At 39.2% G+C, this 21,472-nt stretch overlaps 1 protein-coding gene across 4 annotated transcripts in view; it reads right to left on the bottom strand.

Annotated features, from left to right (window-relative positions):
• Window positions 1-21,472, bottom strand: part of cadm1a (cell adhesion molecule 1a) — a 488,946-nt gene that overhangs the window by 61,164 nt on the left and 406,310 nt on the right. For all 4 annotated transcript variants that reach the window (XM_088440054.1, XM_088440055.1, XM_088440056.1 and 1 more), the window contains exons 6-8: window positions 20,841-20,999; window positions 17,010-17,106; window positions 2,752-2,924 (exon numbers count right to left, since the gene is read on the bottom strand). In XM_088440054.1, coding sequence (XP_088296180.1) covers window positions 2,752-2,924; window positions 17,010-17,106; window positions 20,841-20,999 — 429 coding nt within the window. The remainder of the gene's footprint in view (window positions 1-2,751; window positions 2,925-17,009; window positions 17,107-20,840; window positions 21,000-21,472) is intronic.

The raw sequence follows: 21,472 nt of genomic DNA, 5'->3' as shown, positions 1-21,472 counted from the left end.
CCACATGATACACTGCTGTGTTGTTGTGATATTGTGGGCCTATGCAACAAATGGCAAGCTATTGGGAAGCGCTGAAGAGGATGTAAACCTAACAGGAGGTGCTAAAGTATGTTCTGGTTCTGGTGATTGTGCTTGGATCAGGATAATAAAACCTTACTTTTATTTTGGTTTTTCAAATTCAGTTAGTTTTAATTTGTTTTTATTTGGGCCTTACAGATTAATCCACTGGCCATCAAATGTCTTGCAGATTGTTTTTTTTTGATGATGAAGTACTCGCGATTTGGCCATCTGGTTGTGGCCATGTTATAATCTGGAACAAAAAATTTGAAATTACAAAAAAAAAAAAAAAAGTTGACATTCATAGTACAGTATATGTTTTGAAAGAAACTTGCCATTTTGGGATGTATAGGTTTGTCTTTAAAATGATCTGTGATTGGCTCCCAAGACCATCGACCAATGAGGGCAGGAGTGGATTATAACTAGGAGTGCCTGCGAGCTGGTTGACGGATTGCCTGGCCAAGTTCAAGTGCTTGTTATCATGTTTGGACAGCTACGGGCTCCACTCTAGTTCAACATCTGAGGCCCTTTATTCCGAAGGCAACTCAAGCCTTCTGTGTTCCCTGACTGCAGCCAAGGGATGGAAATGGGAAGGGATAACAGCCCAGTTAATTTATTAGGTTTAATAATTGAAGTTTTTCGTCAACATGTGTATTGCAGTAATCTTTGTCTAAAATACGTAAAGTATAAGTACTTTTCACATTTAAAAATTCTGCTATACACATACACATGCGTGAAAATCTTCTGGATGGGATGAGTTCTATTTGTGGGGTCCACTTTTCACTTGGTTTATTTGGTCCCAATTAACCGCGAAAAAAACCCAAACAAACACTAAAAAAAACATGTTATGAAGCGCTAAGCAGTTGTAGGCCTGTTAAAGTGCAATGACAGTAAAAGTATGTCTAGGCTATATATAAAAAGTACATACATTATCTGTTTTATATCTGATTCTTCTGCCAAAGAATTGCGTCATTAATGACAGTGCGCATCTATATAAACATTTTGCAGAGGAGCCACTAATAACGCAATTCAGTGTTAAGTTCCTATATGTTCCAATTAATTTGTTCTTAATTTGAAAAGAAAATGTCACAGCGTCAAAAAGCATTTAATTAGATTTGCTGATACCTACGGACACCCTGTTAAACTCTAATCCTTTGATGTGTCTTCACAAAACCCCATGAGTACACGTACCCCCACACTAATATAAAAGTAACTCTTTTTTTGCACTTTTGCACAACTTGTTGCACTGAAAACAAATTATTTTCATTAAGTGTCCCATCAAGGGTCTCTTTGTAAAAAAAGCAAAGAGAAAAAACTCGACCAAATCTCTAAAACAATATCGAGCAAATTTATTTATGGAAGGTGATATTGAAGTCACTTAATACGAGATAGTGAGCACAATAGAGCGTAATGTCATGCTTGAGGAGAGGGGGCGGCTGCTGAATGGCCTTGATGTTATTGGTTCCAAAGCTAAAAGGTTCTGTGATAATGTGGCAATGAGGAGGAAAGAAATGCTTGGGGAAGAGCAACAGGAAGAAATCAAGGATTCATGGAAGATTATTAAGGGCTTGATCGAGTTTGGACTTTAGAATGATGGAGAGGTGGATGTGACCTGTACATGGGAATTCTGAAAGATGTTGTAACTAAGGCAGGATTACAGGCTCAGTGGTTAGGGTTGTAACAATTAATAAAATTTTAATTGCAATCACGATATTGGCTGCCATGATTAATTAAGACGATACTCTGACATATTAACATTTAAAAAGTCAAACACTTTTTTAAATACAAGTCAAATCAAGCACTTTGACAACCTAGCACTAGGGATGTTTCCTTCATGTTTTCACACTAATATATTATTTACCAGTGTGAAATGTCGTTGAGTTTCTAACCTGATTCCTAATATATACAGTGCTGGCTGTTAATTGAGTTTATTATTATTATTAGTTAGTATCAAGCCTTGTTTATTTACTGCTTGTTTAAAAAAGTGCATTGCGATGTAAATATTGACCAAAATCATGATTATTTTGTAATATACACACACACATACACACGCTTTATATATATATATATATATATATATATATATATATATATATATATATATATATATATATATATATATATATATATATATATATATATGTATGTATTCATGGGAATTACTGGGTCTAGTAATTTATAGCATTCACTTGCTTACACTAGGAACGCAAATACATCCAGAAATGTATGTAACTATATCATATTTTTTGGACTATAAGCTGCACTGGTATAAAAGCCATAGCATAAAAATTGAGGGGGAAAAACAAAACAAAACAACAACAACAACAAAAAATGCTGCACGAGACTTTAAGCCGCAGGTCACAAATCCTGAGAAAAAAGCTGCGGCTTATAGTCCGAAAAATACGGTACATATCCTGTAGGTAGACATACACTGTCTGACTGTCCATCTATCTGAATTACCCATTTCTATGCAATCTTGTGCGTGATACAAGGTAGCAATCCACAAGACCAACTCTCATCTCTCGGCATTCACACAAAAATAACGAAAGGTATATTTTCTTTTGTGTGTGTGTGAGCATACCATAGACATAGAGGATGTAATCATCGTAAGACTCTCCCCCAACTCTCATCTCTCGGCATTCACACAAAAATAACGAAAGGTATATTTTCTTTTGTGTGTGTGTGTGAGCATACCATAGACATAGAGGATGTAATCATCGTACGACTCCCCCAAAGAGTTGGCTGCCACACAGCGGTACGTTCCATTGTAGGACTTGTTGAGGTTTTCAATGTAAAGATCTGCACCGGTGATGACGGCGTGGGATGGCACGTCATCGTCCACCTTCACCCAGTTGACCCGCTGTGGCCTAAAAAAAAACCCCAAAAAACCCCAAAACAAAACAAACAAAACAAGAAAAGAAATAGGGCGAGGTGGGGTCAGTACACTGCAAAAACGTAAATTTAACCAAGCTTACACAATGATATTACTAATAAAGCATCACTTTTATATAGCGCACACTCAAAAATGCTTTAACATTGATACATTATTCATACACTAGTGGTGGTAAACTATATTGCGTAGCCTCAACTTCCCTGGAGCAGACTCGCAGAAACGTGGCTGCCATGTAAGGTGGGTGAAATGTCTTGCCTCAGGACATAATTAGACATGACTCAGGATTCGTAGGGATGACACTTTGGTTAGTGGACAAACTTCTCTACTGCCGGAGACGCAGCCGCCCCAAATCAAATCAAACTACAGTATATACTTTTGTATTTTACTCGCTTCAAGTTACAGCACATCCTTTGTGGTAGGATGCAGACTGCAATAAAATTCCCCCTTGTCAGAGGTTTGCGGTCTACTGAGTACCTCTATACTTTGAAATCTTACTTAAACACTGCACAATTCAGAAAAGATTTATTAGAATGCATTTTGACTCTGTAATATATTCATTCAATTTATGTAATTTCCTATGGGGAACATAAATCTTCTAAATGCAAATGTGCTGGCTGAATTTTTCTATATGGTCCTAATTAAGACTGGGAAACATCAAGAGTATTCGTACTGTCATTGAATTCCATACATGGAAGAGAGGAAATTAGATTATTGACAAGCGGAGTGGAAAGGTGATGAGAAATACAGTATAGTTTGTTGTTTGTACAGTTCCAGAGGGTACCGTGAACAAGAATAGCCTTGAATAATGGATCAAACAGCACGGTTGTGTCTGAAGACAAAAGCAATATTCTCTGGACATTATCACATACTTTCTATGGCCATCTGCTCACAGGAAGATAACTCAGCAGCTTATTGTTTACTTGTACAGAAACACTCCACAGCGAACAATTCAGAGACGCTGACAGCTTTCACACCAAACAACACCATCTTAAAGATCATTTAAGTCACTTTAGAGAATTTTTTTTTCCAGAAAATTCTACAGGTTTGAAAGTAGTTAAAATATAACAACATGTTTTTCACCATTTATATTTTTCAGTTGTAATATTTTTTTGAGACACAGATACTGTAAATTGGGGCTCAACAGGTATAAGACCTTAAGTTGAGGCCCAATTAGGCATTGGCCGATAACTGGGTTGACAAATACAGTTAATACATTCCATCATCAGTATGGCACTCTTTCCTTTTATTGGAGGGGGGGGGGGGGGGGGGGGGGTGTTAATTAATTAATTGATTAAACAAAGACTGGGCAGAATATGATTGGCTGCCCAGCAACGTGGACTCAAAAAGCTGCCTCTTTAAAAATAATTAGATTAATAATCAAAAGAAAATTGGCTCCAAAATATTGATTATCTACTCAGAATTGGTAACGACTCTGGGAAAAAAACACACACACACACGTTGTATTATCTTTAGTTTAGACATCCATAATTGTCCAAATACTCATTGTTTCAGCCTATCGACATTAAAAATAAAACATATCTAAATAAGAGGAGTTGTTTACGGTATTTAGGTCACAGTAGTCCTTTTCAACCTGAACCGTAAAGGTGTTTCTACTGACGAACTACCATAAGCAATAGTTCATCCGCCATGTTTTCTGCCCGGCGCTTCCGCACAGGAAAGACATTCTGGAAGGTACGTGTTGCTGAAAATCTGGCCTTCGTGGACTTTGCACGGAGGGGCGTGGTTGCCGAACTAATGTCATTTTGACGCATGGAGCCGCACGGAGGTCGCGGACGCGTCAAGCCTAAACCAAGCTTAACACTTGAAGACAGGCTAAAAGTAAAAGAGATGAAAGATGGATAAAGCAAAGTGAAAGACGTGTAAGAAATTGATGTAAGTGTGAAAATGAATGCTTGTCATAGATTTGGAAATTTCTTTCTTTTTTCTGTTTTTTCAATGATGGATGGTTTTGTTTTAACTTCAGTCAGACTGTAGATTGCACAACACGTTTTTATGTTTACATCCTAGACATAGATTTGCTATGGTGAAACATTTCTGGCTGCAAACATGATTTCATTGGAGAGGAGTTCTACTATATGTGAAGAACTGTTGCACAAATGAAAATGATTAACATTTCTCAGTATGTTTATGACCACCAAAACATAAAAACACCTTGACATGAGCACTGAAATTGAGAGAGAAGGAAAAACATTAAACATGTGCCAGGTTGTTAATATGTGGACCTGTACTAACAGGAGAATCATCAATCAAAATCAACAGTAACTCTGTAAGAGCATAAATCTTTGCTTTAAACAAGGATGGGTCTGTCTTATTTTCCTCAATTCTTTGTTATTGTGTGTTCAAGTCAAGGTTGCGCATCAGGCTGCATAGTGATATCATTAAATAGTGTGCCTCTGACCTCCGGAAGCCGAGAAGAAGCAGATTTACCATACATAACATAAAATCGGTTTTGGGACATTTTGAATTGATTCTGAATCATGGTAAATGAGAATCTTGATTTTGATATGAATAGATTTTTTTTTTTGGCACACCCCTCTTATAAACGCAAACTAGTATCAAAGGATAATAATAAAAAAATGTTTGCTTTTATTCCCTGGACTGACAATTTCACAAAATGGAAAGAAACATTAATTAAATGTTTTTGGAAAGAAACATCATAATCTCAAGGGACTTTGGGGCAGCTGCAGACGGGTGGAATTTTCAGCTGCAGACGGGTGGAATTTTCAAAGTCTAACTGGGCTGTTTTACTGTGCCTTACTGTAAACTGTAACTGCCTGGAAGTTTTTTATTTATTTTTATTTTTTTAAGTCAGACATGACAACTAGTGTCGACATAATTCACAGAAGAATTATGGTTGCTTAAGTAGCATCCATGAGTAGGATTGTGATTTCAAGCACATTCAGTCGGCATGCCCACAACATTTGAGAGTGGAGAGAATATCCTGTGTTCTTTGCAATTTTACAGTATAGCCTCCTGAGACCAAACCTATTCATGTGTGTGATTTTTCCATCCATCCATTTTATTAGACATAATTAGAAAGGCCAAACTACTGCAGGCGTTCTCAAAAATTTGGAGTCATGGATGCTTTTTAGAACGAAAATCTTCCAAGGACTCCCACTGCAAATGTTTGTGGAAACAAAACAAAAAAAAAATAATTTAATCCAAACATAAGTGCCCTTTTTATGCAGCAACATATTCAATTTGACAACAAGTATAGTGGTTACTTTTCAGCGACGCTGAAATTTAGACATTAGAATTGCTGCTGTTGGGTGCGTAAATGGTTGATCGTCTCTGTGTGCCCTGCAATTGACACCAAGTTGAGGTGGTCCCCCCCGCATACTGCTCTTAGACAGCTGGGAAAGGCACCATCAAGCCAGTGAACCTAGTGAGAAAAGTGGCTACGGAAAACGGATGGATGGATCGATGTTTAAAATGCCTGTGTTGTGTCTTGTTGTACAGTACACGTCCCTAATTAAGTGTCTATTCAATAATCTCCAGAACGACAAGCAGATTATTACCTGGCACATGGCACTAATTGAGCATGTGCCGCATGTCTCATGTGCGCCAAAGCTGGAGGAAACAATGCTCGCTCCTCAAAGACGATTGTCTTGCCAAAAGCACATTTTGCAACCATTTCACTTCATCAAAAGCCTCTCGCAGGCATTGGAAAAAACAAAAGGCTAATCAAAGGTTGCTTACGCATAAACAAGATATATCATAATGACATTGCTCTCTTTGTGCACTCTCAATAAAATTAAAAAAAAAAAAAAATCTACATTTGCACAGTAGCAGGCTTTCATTTGCAAATTACCGGTTTACCACGCGGTTTTGTAGGTGGGTCTGTCTTTATTTCTCTACCTTGACTAAGGTTTATGGCTGTATGACAAAATGCATTTTTAAAACAATGAGCACAGAGCCACCTAGGGTGCAGGGGGAAATTGAGGAGGAGCAAAGTGTTTTTTTTTTGTTTTTTGTTTCCCACAGCCACCAATGCTGTTATTTCCCCTGAGTAAGCACTGATGGGCCCAATCCTCTCATGTTGCATTTGTTTCTAACTGGTTTGAAAACATATGGCATCAGGGTGGGAGAAGCAGATGAGGTGAAGACTCCCGGAAGAGAAGACATGTGGGCGGGAAAGAATAAATAAACAAACCACAAGTGCGCTTAACGGTGGTGGAAGAGTGCCACTTTGCTTACAAATATTTTCAGAATGAATGGTGAAAAACAAATAGCTTGAGATCCCTTTCCATTCATGAAATTCTGCAAGAGACATGGCATGGGATTACGAGTTTGCGTCATAATTGCTGAAGGAGGTCATAAAATGGCACCTAAACACTACTTCTCTGTTCTATTGAATGGCCCAATGGAGGCGCTAGTCCTCATATCAACACAGTTCCTGGGGGAGTCCCATAGCATTGATTGCATTTGACAAGGCTTTGGCACAAGTCAGTATTTGTGAGCGTCGGTGAGCATTTGTGAGCTTATTCCCAAAATTTAAATTTTTTGTCTGAAACGCTTGAATGGCACAAACAGCGTCAAAAACCTATGAAAAAGAAAAGGAGTGCTTTGTCGTCACCCTGATGAAATGCGTAAAACAAATCGTGTGAGATACCTTCCCATTCATATATGGCACGAGATACATGGAATACAAGTTTGGGAAGAAGGCTTTATAATTGTCAATGGATGCCACAAGATGGCATCCAAAAAATTGTTTTTCCTGAAGAGGGCTTTGGTCTGTTTTGAACAGGGGGGAGCAATCTGCGGCTCCGGAGCCACAAGCGGCTCTTTTCTCCTTATGTTGTGGCTCTGTCAAAATGGCTCTTTGAATGTTAATGGTTGCCCCTCCTCGAAGTTTGGTGCACACTTCAACTAGTGGGTGCCACTATTTTTATTACACAGGGCTTTGACTAATTCACTACTTGGAAGCATCCTCCATTATTCCTCCTCAATTATAATTATTATTATTATTTTTTTTTTTGCTCATTCTGAAATAACTGAATGCCACAAGATGGTGTCACAGCCCTGTGAACAAGTAGTTCTAAGTGGTACGTAAGTACCCATGCCTGACAGAAATCACCCATGCTTAACGTCTCGTGCTTCACTTTGCACATTTGTGTACCCTTCCTAACTTTTACATACGACAACAATAAATTGAGGCACAGAAGCAAATAAGCTCATTTATCCTAGTGGGGCGGGACTCCTTGGGGGGAGGTGAGGTAATGCCAATGGGGCAGGAAAAAGGATTTGTTTTTGTCACGTGAAGTGTAATTGTGATAAAATAAAAATTGGCATCTTTTTTTTTTCAGGCGATATGATGCACTTGGGTTTCTTTCTGCTTACACCAAGGGTGTCAAAGTTGTTACAGCTTGTGGGCTTCATGGGGAAAAGGCTATTCCCAAGTGGGCCAGACCAATAAAATCATGGGATATATTTACATAACTTTAAAATATCTTCAAATATATATTAGCATTTTTTATTACAGTCCCAAATAATAAAAGCACAACATCACTAATAATCATAAACATTAACATTACTAATAATCATAAAATATTTAAAATTTTTCATTTATTAAAAAACTTCAACTCATTTTTATACTTTACAAAAAAAATCTTGCAGATCGGATTGAACCCATTTGTGGGCCATATGTTTGAGACACCTGGCTCAGCCAAACCTTTGACCTGTATAAATGCTGTAAAAAAGTAGTTAATATATATATATATATATATATATATATAGTTTTTTTTTTTTAATTGCTTTTTCCTTGTGTCAATGTGAAAAAAGGATACTGTTTTAGGTATCCAATTTTTATAGATAATAATCATACCGTATTTATGGTCAGCGTGGGAAGGTGGGGGGACAGTGACAGGAAATTTACCTCTGACTTCTTTAGATTAATTAAATTGGGTCCCAAATGAACCGCAAAAACAATAACTGATGGACTTATGAAACTTTGTGAAGATGTGGGCTTAAATAACGCGACATCACGACAGCACACAGACAGTGCACTTAATGTAGGAGAGATGCTGAGGAAGACTTTTTATTCAAAGAAAGGGTGCATATCAAAAAATATGTGCTGGTAATCATGCGAATAAACCACGAAAAACATATTTGCACCCTGTTATTGCACCTATAGTGTGTGTGTCTGTTGGTTTTTGGGTGGTGGGTTTATTTTGAGTTTTGATTTGGTCGACCTGTCTCCGTTTACCTGCCCCTTGTGTGTCCACCAAGCCGCTTTCCCTGCTTATTGTTTCCTCCCCACCTGTTGCTTGTCAGTAATTAGTTTGTGTGTGTATTTAAGCAGAGTTTTTGTTACAGGTAGGGTTGGATCCTAGTCGCAAGCCATGTGTGCCGTAAGTCTCAGTTCCTTAGCGTTTTGTCACTCGTCTGTGTATTCCTGTGTCCCATTTGCCCGTAGTGTCTTAGCGTTTGACCAGCCTGCGCCTTGTTAGTATTTTTTGTCATGCCATTTCCTGTCTTTGTTCTGCCTGCCCTGCCACGAAATTAAATGGATTATTACTCGCGTTTTCTCACTCGGAAGCTTCCTGCATTTGGGTCCTCCACCACCTCTATCACGCCCGCCTACCTCCCTGCCTCGCCCGACCATGACACTATATAATGTTGTGACTAATGATTGTCATAAAAACCCATTGAGCTGTCATGTAAAAGAAAACAAAAACAACAAAAAAAAGTTAATATTCATCACTATAATAAAAAACTAGACCAATTACACAAAATACAGAAAACATTTTTTTTTTTTATCATTTGCAGTTTGTTTCCACAACATCAGAAAATTGAGTAAACTTATATTTTGAAAGGTAAAAATATTTGCAAATATGTATTTGGCTTCTGCTTTTCATACAGAATTTAAGGAATGTGAGATTATTGCGAGGCAAGAGGCTGACATTTTGACTGGACAATTTTAGATACACAATTAAGCCCTGGGGGAAATTTTGACCCAACTCCGGCTTTTAGATATTTTTTGATGAGCGATATAAAAGGAAAAGCATTAAAAACAAAAGACTAGGAGACTAAAATATTGCACAGATTGTCGAAACATGATGACTTCCAATATGGCACGCTACCGTCCCTTCTAAATGCTTGCAAACGGGAGGGCAAGAGTTACACCCTATAGGTGTCAATTTTAGCCCATGTCTGCCTCATTTACTGCCATTCAAAATAGGATAGATAGTGGGCATATTTCCATCTTGTGTACATATTGTCCATATTGAAGCTGTCTGCTGCTGCTGCATTCATCTCTGCTTCATCTCTGCTGTAGTAGATACTCAAAACAGTAAACATTTTGCCCTGGAGTTCTCTGATCTCGCAGTGTTTTGGGGAATTTGGGGGAACCCCCCGCCCCAATTTTCAGGCTGAAAATACATTGTAATACATTACCTTACTCTCATTCACTCATTGAGTAAAATATTGCTATTTTGGGTGTGTAATATATTACACTACTGTGTTACAGCAAAAAGTCATGCATTACAGTAATTACATTACTTTTGTCATGCATTACTCCCGACAATGGATATGACAGTGTCAGGGCTGTATCCTCATCCCTGATGAATAGTGCCAAAGCCCTCTGTAATAGGAAAGTTGTATTTGGCACTTTCTAGTGGCAGGTTAAACTGAGTACCGTCCTGGAAAGATAAGTTTCCCAGTCGAGATATAACATTACGACTTTCCTATTAACCAGGACTTTGGCACCATTTTGTGCCGAGCATTATGAGAAACCCAAACCAAAGAACTGAGGATGAATTCCACTGGAAAAATTGAACAAAATACATTTGTGAATCAGAGTTTGTGAAAAGTTGACTGTAGTTTTAAGTGGGGGGGGGGGCTGAGGAAGCAGACACAATATAAGTGCCGCAAGGAGAGAGGAAGGGCAGGCGTCTTGAATACAAATTGCTACCCTGCAGCTGGGCCTGGCCTCCCTACTATATGCTTTGGCCTGGCAATGACTACACAACTCTGAGCTGCCTCTAATGAAAATGACTTCCAATTCCCTACTCACTGTATCGATTGTGTTTTCATCTTTATATAAAATGAAGGGGAGGATGGGTGGAAATTGGGTTCGTCTTCAAACGTGGCGTGGGGGTTATTATTATTGGAGGACGACATAGCTAAGGTTCTTCATTCCTAAATGGGTCCAGTTGTGTCAACATACAGCAAATTCAAAAGTGAATTTTGTCTTGTCACTTTGCATTCTGGAAAATTTGAGCCTCCATAGAAGAGTCTTGTCTAAAAACCAAAGTCCACATAGGGATAACCCTTTTCATCCAGAGCATTGTTTACCTGAGGTGATGAGGGTTAAAGTAAAACTATCTAGTATAGCTGTAGGCAAATTTCATATTGATCGCCTATCATTCCGGTTTGAGTCACAAAAGTCGGAGTCTACAGGTAAGTCACGTCAAAGTCCAGATGAGATCAAGCGTAAACTTTTTCATGAGCACAAAAATGTTATGCTCAGCCGCCTTCTTCTCTGGGCCTATTTGCTTGACAACCGAGAAACAACATAAACCATTTAAACAAAACAACAAAGTTCAATGTGGTGCCGGATGTGTCCAAAATGTCTCTTTTAAAATATGCAATAGGCGTTGTGGATAACACCAGTTCTGGATGATTGGTAAAACTGAATTTTAATCACCCTGCTGTTGGAAGACATGACTGAAAGCAAAAAATGCTTTAATTTGCGGTTTGATAAACCAATTAGATGGCTATTTTGATCATCTGAAAACTAGAAAACTAATTTTAAGTTTCTTTACTAGGACGATGCCAATTTTCATCAATAAAAATATAGTTAGACCCGGTCGAGTCGATAACAATATTATGCAAGTCCAATGGCAGAGTCAAAACAAGTCTAAGACAAACGTCAAGGATTCCGAGTCAAGTCTGAGACAAAAAAGTGTTGAGTTCTGGACTCGAGTTGTAAAGCCCTGCTGTATAGTAGTCACTTTGTGTCTTGGGAAAAATTTAGAAAGTCTTGCTTGGATCTCACATATATATGAAGATATCTGATCAGTTTTGATCAAGATTTGTTATCCCCAAAAAGACGCAGTTACGAACATAGACCTAAATCAGTGGTTGACAAGCTTTACATTCGAAGAGCCATTTTAACCCGGTTTCCACAAATAAGACAACACAGTGAGGCGCTAACAATTTATTAAATCGGAAATGATAATATTTGTAATATATATTAAATATATCAGTAATATTTGTCTTTAAATAATATTTATAGCATAAAGACTTTTTACATTTGAATTTAAAAAAAACAAACAAAACGTTAGTTTTTGTTTTGTTTTGTTTTTTTAATGTGATAAGTGGGGCTCTAATTTGTGGAATTTAGACTATCGCGGCCGGTTCCGGAACGTATCTTCCGCGATAAACGAGGGTTCACTGTATAACTAGTTATGTATCAAGATGAAGCATACAAAACTCATGATTCTGGGTCAAGGCTTCGTGTGTATCAGAGAAGCTCCATCGCTGTGGTCTATTTAAAGTCGTCCCTTGATCCAAACTCCAAACTTTTGTCGGCAGAGAAAGTGACAAACGATGGCAAGAAATCGAAACACTGGTAACCAGTTCTCAAAGAGAATCTGTTTATGATACCCATTCTTGGACAGGACATGCAAGTGGAGAAAAATACACAAATACCCAACATAACCAAAATGAGCATTGGAAACAACAACCACACTTGGACTCTAAAACTAGATCTGCAAAAAATCTGAACTCAGAACACAGTTTGAACATCCAGAGAAAATATTATTTGGGCCAAGTCCAGCTAGCAACATTCTCAATAATGACAAACTTTACAACTCAGTCACAAACTAAAGCCCAAATAAAGGAAAAAAAAGCATAGCAATTGATACATCATAACAAATCAGTGATAATAAAAATGAATAATAGAAACTGATACATCAAGTTTTCTTAAGATGAAGATTTTCTTGCTTGGGTCTCTATCTGGTTTGGAGCAAACTCTATAAAGGCTCAACAAGTTGCAAGTGATTCAGGTTTGATAGACTATATGGCGCTCTGTGAAAGTTCTGGGATGTTCAAGGGAATAGAGTTGTCACCATTGCCGCATTACTGCCACATTCACATCTGATGCCATTGTTCCAGTTCAAATTTGAACTGCCTTGTCAACAGACTAGAGTGACAGATACCACAGCCACCAAGCGCAGCAGCTGTCTTGATGTTTGAAGAGTTTGTCTCCCCCGTCCCTAATAGCTTTATTTGTACTCCATTATGTTTCACAACATCCACACCATGTTAAAAAATTACAACTTTTTAAAAGGCTTACATGCGCAAAATCTTTGTTAAACGAGCGACAATGACTGCCCTAGCTTAGTGTTCCCTGCGCAATTGTGCATTGCTCGGACACTCAGCGCACAAGAAAATTGATGCTTCACATAAGACAAAATGCACTATAAATGTATTAAATAATATTTTAATATTAGACCTCCTCTCGTTCTCCTGCATTGGTTCTGGATGACGCTTGTCAACTCAGCTATCCCATCATAAATGACGGGATAAGTACCTTGAAGCACATTACTGGTCCACGCATCTGGGCATCATCATGTCGTGCTGTTCACATGAGTTCTTTGAGTTCCGAGCTGCCTTGCATCATCAAAGTACGAGCCACTAATGTGCCCACTTGGCTGGCTCAGTCCAGGGCCCCAGCTAGGCCCCTTGATATACTCTGAGTCAACCCCCCGCTCATTAATGACTAAATGTGAGTTATGTAATATAGGTCAATTTGGGAACGACAAAAGATATGCACACGCCGACTCACTGTGTGCATGTCTGAAGTTGCTCACCTTGGTCCAAAGCCTGCTCAGGGAGCTTGTGGGACCACTGCCCTAGCTTTGAGAAGATGGTATATTAGACAATTTAGATTGTTTCAGTATGAGGGTGTATTATATAATAATTTGTTTGAAATTTTACACTGTATATATGGTTTAACAGAAAAAACTGCACCCAAACATAATATTCCTTACGTTAGTTGTGCCTCTTCAGGCAAGCTTTTAAAACCTTCCAGAACCTTCTTGTTGAGACGCCATGATACCTGATATGTGCTGTCATACTTGCATCCATGAAATAGTTGTTCATTTAAATGAAGTAAAATTTCAAAGTCATTTTACCCCTATCAATGTTGATATAGGTCAGTTTTTATAGATCGATTGAAAGCCCACATTGTTTAGATCGGGGGTGTCCACACTCAGTCCCTGAGGGCCAGTATCTGCATGTTCTCCAGGTTTCTTTCCCTAACACACCTTATCCAAATCATCATTTAATTAGCAAGTTTAGCAGAAACCTGATGAAGATCTTGATCATTTGAATCAGGTGTGTCAGAAAAAGACACCTTAGGATATAGGCCCATGAAGAACGAGTTTGGACAACCATGATTTAGATATTTTAAGTTATTATTATTTAATTACATTGAAGGACACGTTTTTCTGAATTTGAAATATCCAACTGCATTGGAATGCACCACATAGTGGCTAGTGTTAACACTGGCGATTTGTGCGTAATTGATTTGCAATTTCTTAGCTTCTATAATCAGCGAGCGAATGTTGTTGTTGTTTTTTTTAATGACCCTGTGTGTCCATTTATTATTTGGCTTATTTTGAAGTTGACTTTCTCAACATGGCGTTGATGTGTGACATGATGTTGTTGCATCTTCTTTGGTAGGTCTTTGTTCGCTGTCTGGATTACATAAATACAGTGGGCCCCCATGTTACGAGATTAATCCATTCCGCGGTTGGGCTCGTAAAGCGAATTCACCGTATGGCGGGCAATTCAAACTTAAGTTAAATAGCTAATGCATTTATAACCCCAGGTAAAAAACTATATATTAAAAATTGGCACCAAAATAGTATAGTAAGTGCAATGTATATATAATACATATATGCAATCAGAAAACATCATGAATAAATAATATAGAAAGGATTTATTTACCTTTGAGTGGTGCTTGTTATGCCCATATTCCCTAGTAAGGGTAGCCTAAGCTAGGCTAGCATCATATTTCTTAATAATCTCCAGCTTTGTTTCCATATAAATCATTTGACGTGTCTCTTTAACATCACTAGCAATCTTGGGACCCATGGCTAACCCTTTCAAGTTTGAATTAAGCAGTAAAATGCATTATAAATAGGGTTTTGTAACCACTCGCGATAGAAAAAAGCTTTACTGTTCTGCCATTTTGAAACGAGTGTGGCAGACCAATAGCAGACCAGCATCTCCGTAATTTGATGGCAACAGAAAATAAGTGCGATTATCTAAAAACTCCTGCAGATGGAGACAAAACAATACAAATACAACCAACCCTCTAGGGTCATGACAGTTGTTTTCGTGACAAAACCGGGAAAATACCATAAAGAGGGGCTGAAAAAACTCAGTATTCCACATCGCATCATGAAAAAAACATAAGCCAGGGATGCTGTAACACGGGGGTCCACTCTACATGAATTTTTTTACATCTAAATACAGCACGTACTAATAACATAACATACTCGCACCGTGTAGCCGGATGACATTTTCACCAAAACACACTGTAAAGTTTCACATTCACATTTCATGGTGAATGGTTGCTGTATTGAACGCTGGGAGAAATTTAAAGGGATGGCAGCTAGGATTTAAGGGTAGAGGGTCACCCCTCCAAAATGAATGAGGAGGAAATGCTGATGTTTCTTGTCAGGACAGAATCAAATGTTTTTGTTTTAAGGAGAAACTTTGTAAGGACATACAGTAACGTTTTCTCATTTGAACCCGAAAGTTTCACATTAGGTTGAGAAAATTTCTCATTAGGGTGACAAACTTCCTCGTTAGAATGAGAAACCTCATTCAATAAGAGTAAGTTGTCCATGTATGCATGCTTGGGAAATCCTCTAACTTTTAACGGTTTACATTTCTGAGTAAACATGACAGAGCTGGACCTTGCTTGGTTATATTATCACCTGGGACTTTTATTAAGGACAATTTTCTTTTAATTTTGCATCTGAGAAACATTTGAAACGTCAGCAGTCTTGTGGTGTGCTATGTAAGCTATTACTTTCAGAGAGAAGAGGTTTGTTGCCTTAACAAGGCGCGTTTGTTCGGATGAGAAACCAGCTCACCCTAAAGAAAATATGTTTTCGTTAGAATGACAAACTTTCTTGTGAGGAAAAACAAAGATATTTTATGTTTTTCACTCCATGTCACTTTATGGCATAGGTCTCAAACTCCAGTCCTCGAGGGCCTCAATCCTGCATGTTTTCGATGCTTCTGTCTTAAACAAACCTGATTAAAATTCTTAATTTACCAGCACGGTCTGCAGTCGCTTGAAAATGTTCGTAATCATTTTAATCAGGTGTGTTAAAAGAGCAGCATGGAAAACATGTAAGATTGCGACCCACGAGGGCTGGAGTTTGAGAACTGTGCTTTAGGGGCGACGTACATTGTGCTACATAAAAAAAAAAATCCACAATAAGCATTCTGTAAGAAAATAAACTACTATCCAGAAAGACAGTTTGACCCTTCTTCTTCAGTATGAAAGTGCAATAGCACCAAGATAGACATACTAAGTCTACGGAAGTACAGTACATGCCATGAACTGAATGACAAAGATGAAAATTAAGGACATTTCTGTTATAGTGAAATGTAGTTGTAGCTGTCATGTAAAACTGTAGTTTCTGTTTGTTATCCATTTACAGAATTGATGTGCCTCATCGAAGACCGAGAATACACTGGAGAGATTATATCATATAGGTGTTCTGGGAACCTGTCCTAGTCCTTTAGTCCTTGAGAGCGGGGGTCGGATAAGTTGAAGATAATGAATGGATAAAAGACTAAGCTCATGCCTCAGTCTCCCTCACCACTCTCTCTTCCTCTTGAGTATTTTTAAAGTCATGGCGCCTGATGGCTACCACAGGATTAAGTTATTGTTGCACCAGAACTTTGTTTTTTGACTGTGATCACTCTTTCTTCCACTGAATGTTTATATTCCATCTATTAATGGTGCATGTATTAAATATGCATTTGACCATGTGTATTAACGTACTGAGGTTTGCCTTTGGTCTGACATGTCAGCTCCAGGTTCTCTCCTTCCCTCGTCAGACCCTGAGGAAACTCTACCATGATCTTCACCTCAGGCTTGTCTAAAAGGAAAAAAAAATAGAAAGATAGTGACATACACAGATAAGAAAAAGTGGATCAACATCATAAATGAGAAATCATCTTCCTTTTATATGTTCCTGTAGTCCCTCTGAATCATTTTGCAAGGGGGATCACAGCGCTTTATTAAACACTCGGGAGTGGGTTTGCTTATGTATGTACTTGTTGGCATGACAGACAGTTCGATATAATTGGAAGCGGATTGTTAAAGCCATAGGTTTCTGACAATGTCACTCAAAAAAAGTCAGTTGTTCTGTGGCGTCCAAGCCTATTAGATTCTCTGGGGTAACTAATGTGGCAAGATGACCCGTCCGGGGTTTGCTCTTTCATCGTGGCAACTCAATGAGTTGTTGGCATGAACTGAATAAGCACATCATAACAAATCATCAGCTTTGAATCACTGAATACGAATGACATAACACCTGCTCCCCCCAAAAAAGTCTAACCAAACCCTGCACATTGTGGATTGGTGTCTGTTTTTAAGTTACACAAATACAGGGTCTCATCAGGACTGAACAAAACCTTAAAAATAATCTTATATCTAACGTGGGAGCTGAGAATTTTGTTTTAAACTGGAGCAGAGAACAGTTCGAGGGTTAAACCTGACATCACATGCTAACCTATGAACAAACTGCCAGACCGGTGTATTCATGAGCCCTGGAAATTAATAACGGTTTATTGTTGATTTATTATTCTAAACTTTTGATATTTTTCTTTCAGCTTATACACAAAAACAATAGCATCTTGAGATACAAGTGCCCTGACTATCAAGAAAAAAACTGAAGGAAAACAGAGGAGAATTACATATTACAACATACTGTACGTAGCTTAATGCTAACAAATACAGTAATAGGAAATGGCATAGATAAAATGGATAAATTAGCATCAGCCTAACGTCCTTATATCCCTTCAAGCAATATCTATCAATTTGAACATACCCAACAACACATAAGAAGACACTATAACACTACTGACAGGCATATAGCTTTATCTTTGGAAACAAAATATAACGAAATTATTAAAGACCCTCTTAATACTAATTAGCAATTGGACAAGCTTGAGCTTATTGATGACACGCATACAGCCACCAACTCATTGAATTATTTCACAATTTTGACACGGATTGTTATGCGCAAAAAACCTCAAGCTGCCAGGGCTCTGGTGAAGGACCCAACCTTGAAGGAGATACCACCAAGGTGGGAAAGGAAATCATATTTCTACCCTCAGTGTTTTGAGTTACATGCATTGACACGGGGAAAATTTAAATTTCTATCTCAAGGCACTATTGTACATTTTCTGTGCAAATCCTAACAAAGCGGCTGCTTGAATTTGCATGCGGACTCCAGGCCTGAATGCACTTGGCAACGATGAGCAGTGAAGTTCAACACGACTGTTCCGACCTTGTTGGCAACAAACAACAATGTCTGGCCATCCATCTGTCGAAATCACATTCTGTCAGTCATGGCGATGGACTGTTGACGGGGCGAAAAGCCAAAGCCTCGTGTTCGGCAGACACGCGTGAGCAAAGACAACAGACCATTGGGTCCTGTTTCCACTACGAGGAAGGCCGTGTGACCTTTTTTTCTTCCCGTCCTTGGGGTTACTTTGATAGCCCCGAGTAGTTATGGTGGCACTCAGTGTCTGCGCTTGATGGAGAAATATGCACTGCACTGCGCCGTGATATCAGCATACTGCTACTATGGGGAGAAATGAAATGGCGCGTATTGTATGCTAGGGGGCCGTTATCATTATGCTAACTGAATTATTTGCTTTATTGCGCGCAGGCACTCGAGACAGGTGCTATCCATCTCGGCACGGCCGGCTGACCTTAAGGGAGAAAACAAGCAAGCAGCCCAGCCAAACGGCTTTGATATGCTTACATGTAAGAAGAACCATTAGAGGCTTGATGCTGTCCCCAGACAATGAGCTTTCTGAGCTTTGTTCTTCTTAAACGACACGCAAACACACACAGTTTATTTCTGTAGTAAGCAATTCAAATGGAAAACACTATGTCCAGCAATCAGTAATCAGTGTGTAAAAATATGTCGTGTGGTAACGGGGTGAGAAGTTTATACAGCTTACACAATCATCAATGCCTCCTTGCCCCACTCCTACTTTTTTGTCTGTATTCTTGCCCGTTGGGGAAAAAAAACGAGCCACAATTGTCACTCTGCTGTGAAAATCTCCAAAGTTTTTGTGGAAACAGTAATTTCCTGACAGTGCAGTTGTGTAGGTCAGCGGTCCCCAACCCGCGGTCGGATCAACTGGTACCGGGCCGCGTGGGCTGCACTCGAAATAATGTTTTGGAGATGATTTAGTTTAATGGAGTTCGCGTGACTGGGCGCGAAGGCACGTCGGGCGACGCGATGGATGCGAATGGAGCGACGTAAATGGCCGCGTGCGGTCACAAGAAGCGAAATTTCGCCTTTTGCGTGAAGTTATTTTTTTATTTACTTTTTCCACGTTTCGAGTCGCCACAGCCGATCAACTTCGGGAACATTCAACGGCTCACGCAGGGGAAGGAATGAATCATGGCGGCCGCTTTGCGGTCACCGGAAGTGATCCAACGCGGCCAGCTGAGCTTTCAATACGAAACAGAGCCAAGCAAGAACCCTCACCTGGCTTGTCGAAAGGCGGAAGCGAGAACTTGGGACAACTGGTATGTGCAGCGTTTGCTTCACTTCACAGCTGTTGAACCGTAGTTACTGTGCTAAGCTAACGATAGCGCAGCATTGTCAGCACAATATTTAGCACGGTCTCGGCCACTTGATTGCGACATTGAAACCGACCCACCGGGCCGCGGTGATCAAAAGGTTGGGGACCACTGGTGTAGGTCAAAGGTTCTCAATTGAGAACAACACGTATGGTTCCAAAGTTTCAGAAATGATGCCACAGCTGTTTTTTAAAATTTTTGTTTAAATTTTATTTTTAATCCAAGAATGTTTTGTGTTTGTTTGTCATAAAAAAATAAATCACCGGTGAGACAAAAGGTTGAGGACTACTGGTGTAGACGTCTGCCTCACAATTTTGAGCGCGCTTGTTTGAATCTCATCTCACCTGTGCTTAATCGGGACAAATGCTATAGAAAATGGATGTAAAGATAGGGTTGACAATTCTTGTCCAGGGGTAGATTCCCGTCAAACCAGAGTCAGCCCTGCACCCAAATTCCATATATGGATAGCGATTGGAAAAAAAAGTGATTGGGATTCTCAAGAGTTCAACACGGTGTCAATAAGGTTTCTCTTCACTTAAGACAACATTTTCTACAGCTGTCAATGTGAGTGTGAATAGTTACTGATTTGATTAGTGCCCTGTGATTGAGTGGTGAGCAGTCCAGTTCAACTGTAACCCTAATGAGGTGAAGCGCTAAGTAAAATTGATGACTGTTTCCCTTTACATATGCATCCCTGACACTTATTTTTTATGGGGTGGAAAAAAAAAACTTAATTAGAATGAACTTAAGGTTGAACAGCTCCCTGAAACAAATTGTTCTCTGTCATCATATTCTCCTGAGCCCCAGCCTATTCATTTGCGTCCACTGTTGTGTCCCTTATGTCTCAGCAAGACAGCAAAATTAATTGAATCCCACCCAAGCACATGGGACATCATTGCAAAAGTGCTCCACTCAGACACACTTGGACTAAGTAGGGTGGCTCAAATTAGTCATAAAATAAAGGTAAAAAAACAAATGTCCACTACAGTGCAAAATCTTACTTACACTGCACTTCCAGGTATTTCTGTACTTGGAAGTCTTTGACTGCGGGGTGATCCACGATGCAAACCACAGGTACGCCGTCGTCCTCTTTGTTGACAGTGAACCTAAGGCGGCTCGTTACTGTGTACATCCTGTCGTAGGTCAGCTCAACTTTGGGCTTTCCTGTATAATAGACAGAAATGACTTTTTTTCAAAATCGTACAAAAGTGACTGAACCCTGAGGGGACTAGATTAAAACAGAGGCAGAAAAGAGTTTGCAGAAATAAGTGGTACCAGATTTTAATATGAACAGCTGCAGCCATCATTTGATTTTGTGAGAAGAGTGCACTGACACTCTACCTACTTGCACCTTTCCTCCCGCACGCAGCTCGACTCCTGTCAACGAGGTGACAGCTGCCTCTTTGGATGCTGGGAAAGTAAACCTGTGTGATGTGCCGGGTGTAAAGGGAGAGGTTATAATGAATACGCCGCCTCTGGAGGCTTGACAGTCGTGAAGCTACCTGACACGCAGACCTGAAGGTGACTGCTGAAAAATCTGAATGTCTTTGAGATTCATGAAAGTGGGCTGGAGAAAAGCCAAGTACCTTGTTTATACTTTAGAAGTTCCATGTTCAATACAAGAAGATGATTAGAAA

Source organism: Hippichthys cyanospilos, chromosome 18, assembly GCF_059441005.1.
Source record: "Hippichthys cyanospilos isolate Australia breed blue-spotted pipefish chromosome 18, RoL_Hcya_1.0, whole genome shotgun sequence".
Lineage (NCBI taxonomy): Eukaryota > Metazoa > Chordata > Actinopteri > Syngnathiformes > Syngnathidae > Hippichthys > Hippichthys cyanospilos.
The sequence above is the reverse complement of the archived record's forward strand: the minus strand, read 5'-3'. Positions and strand labels throughout refer to the sequence as shown.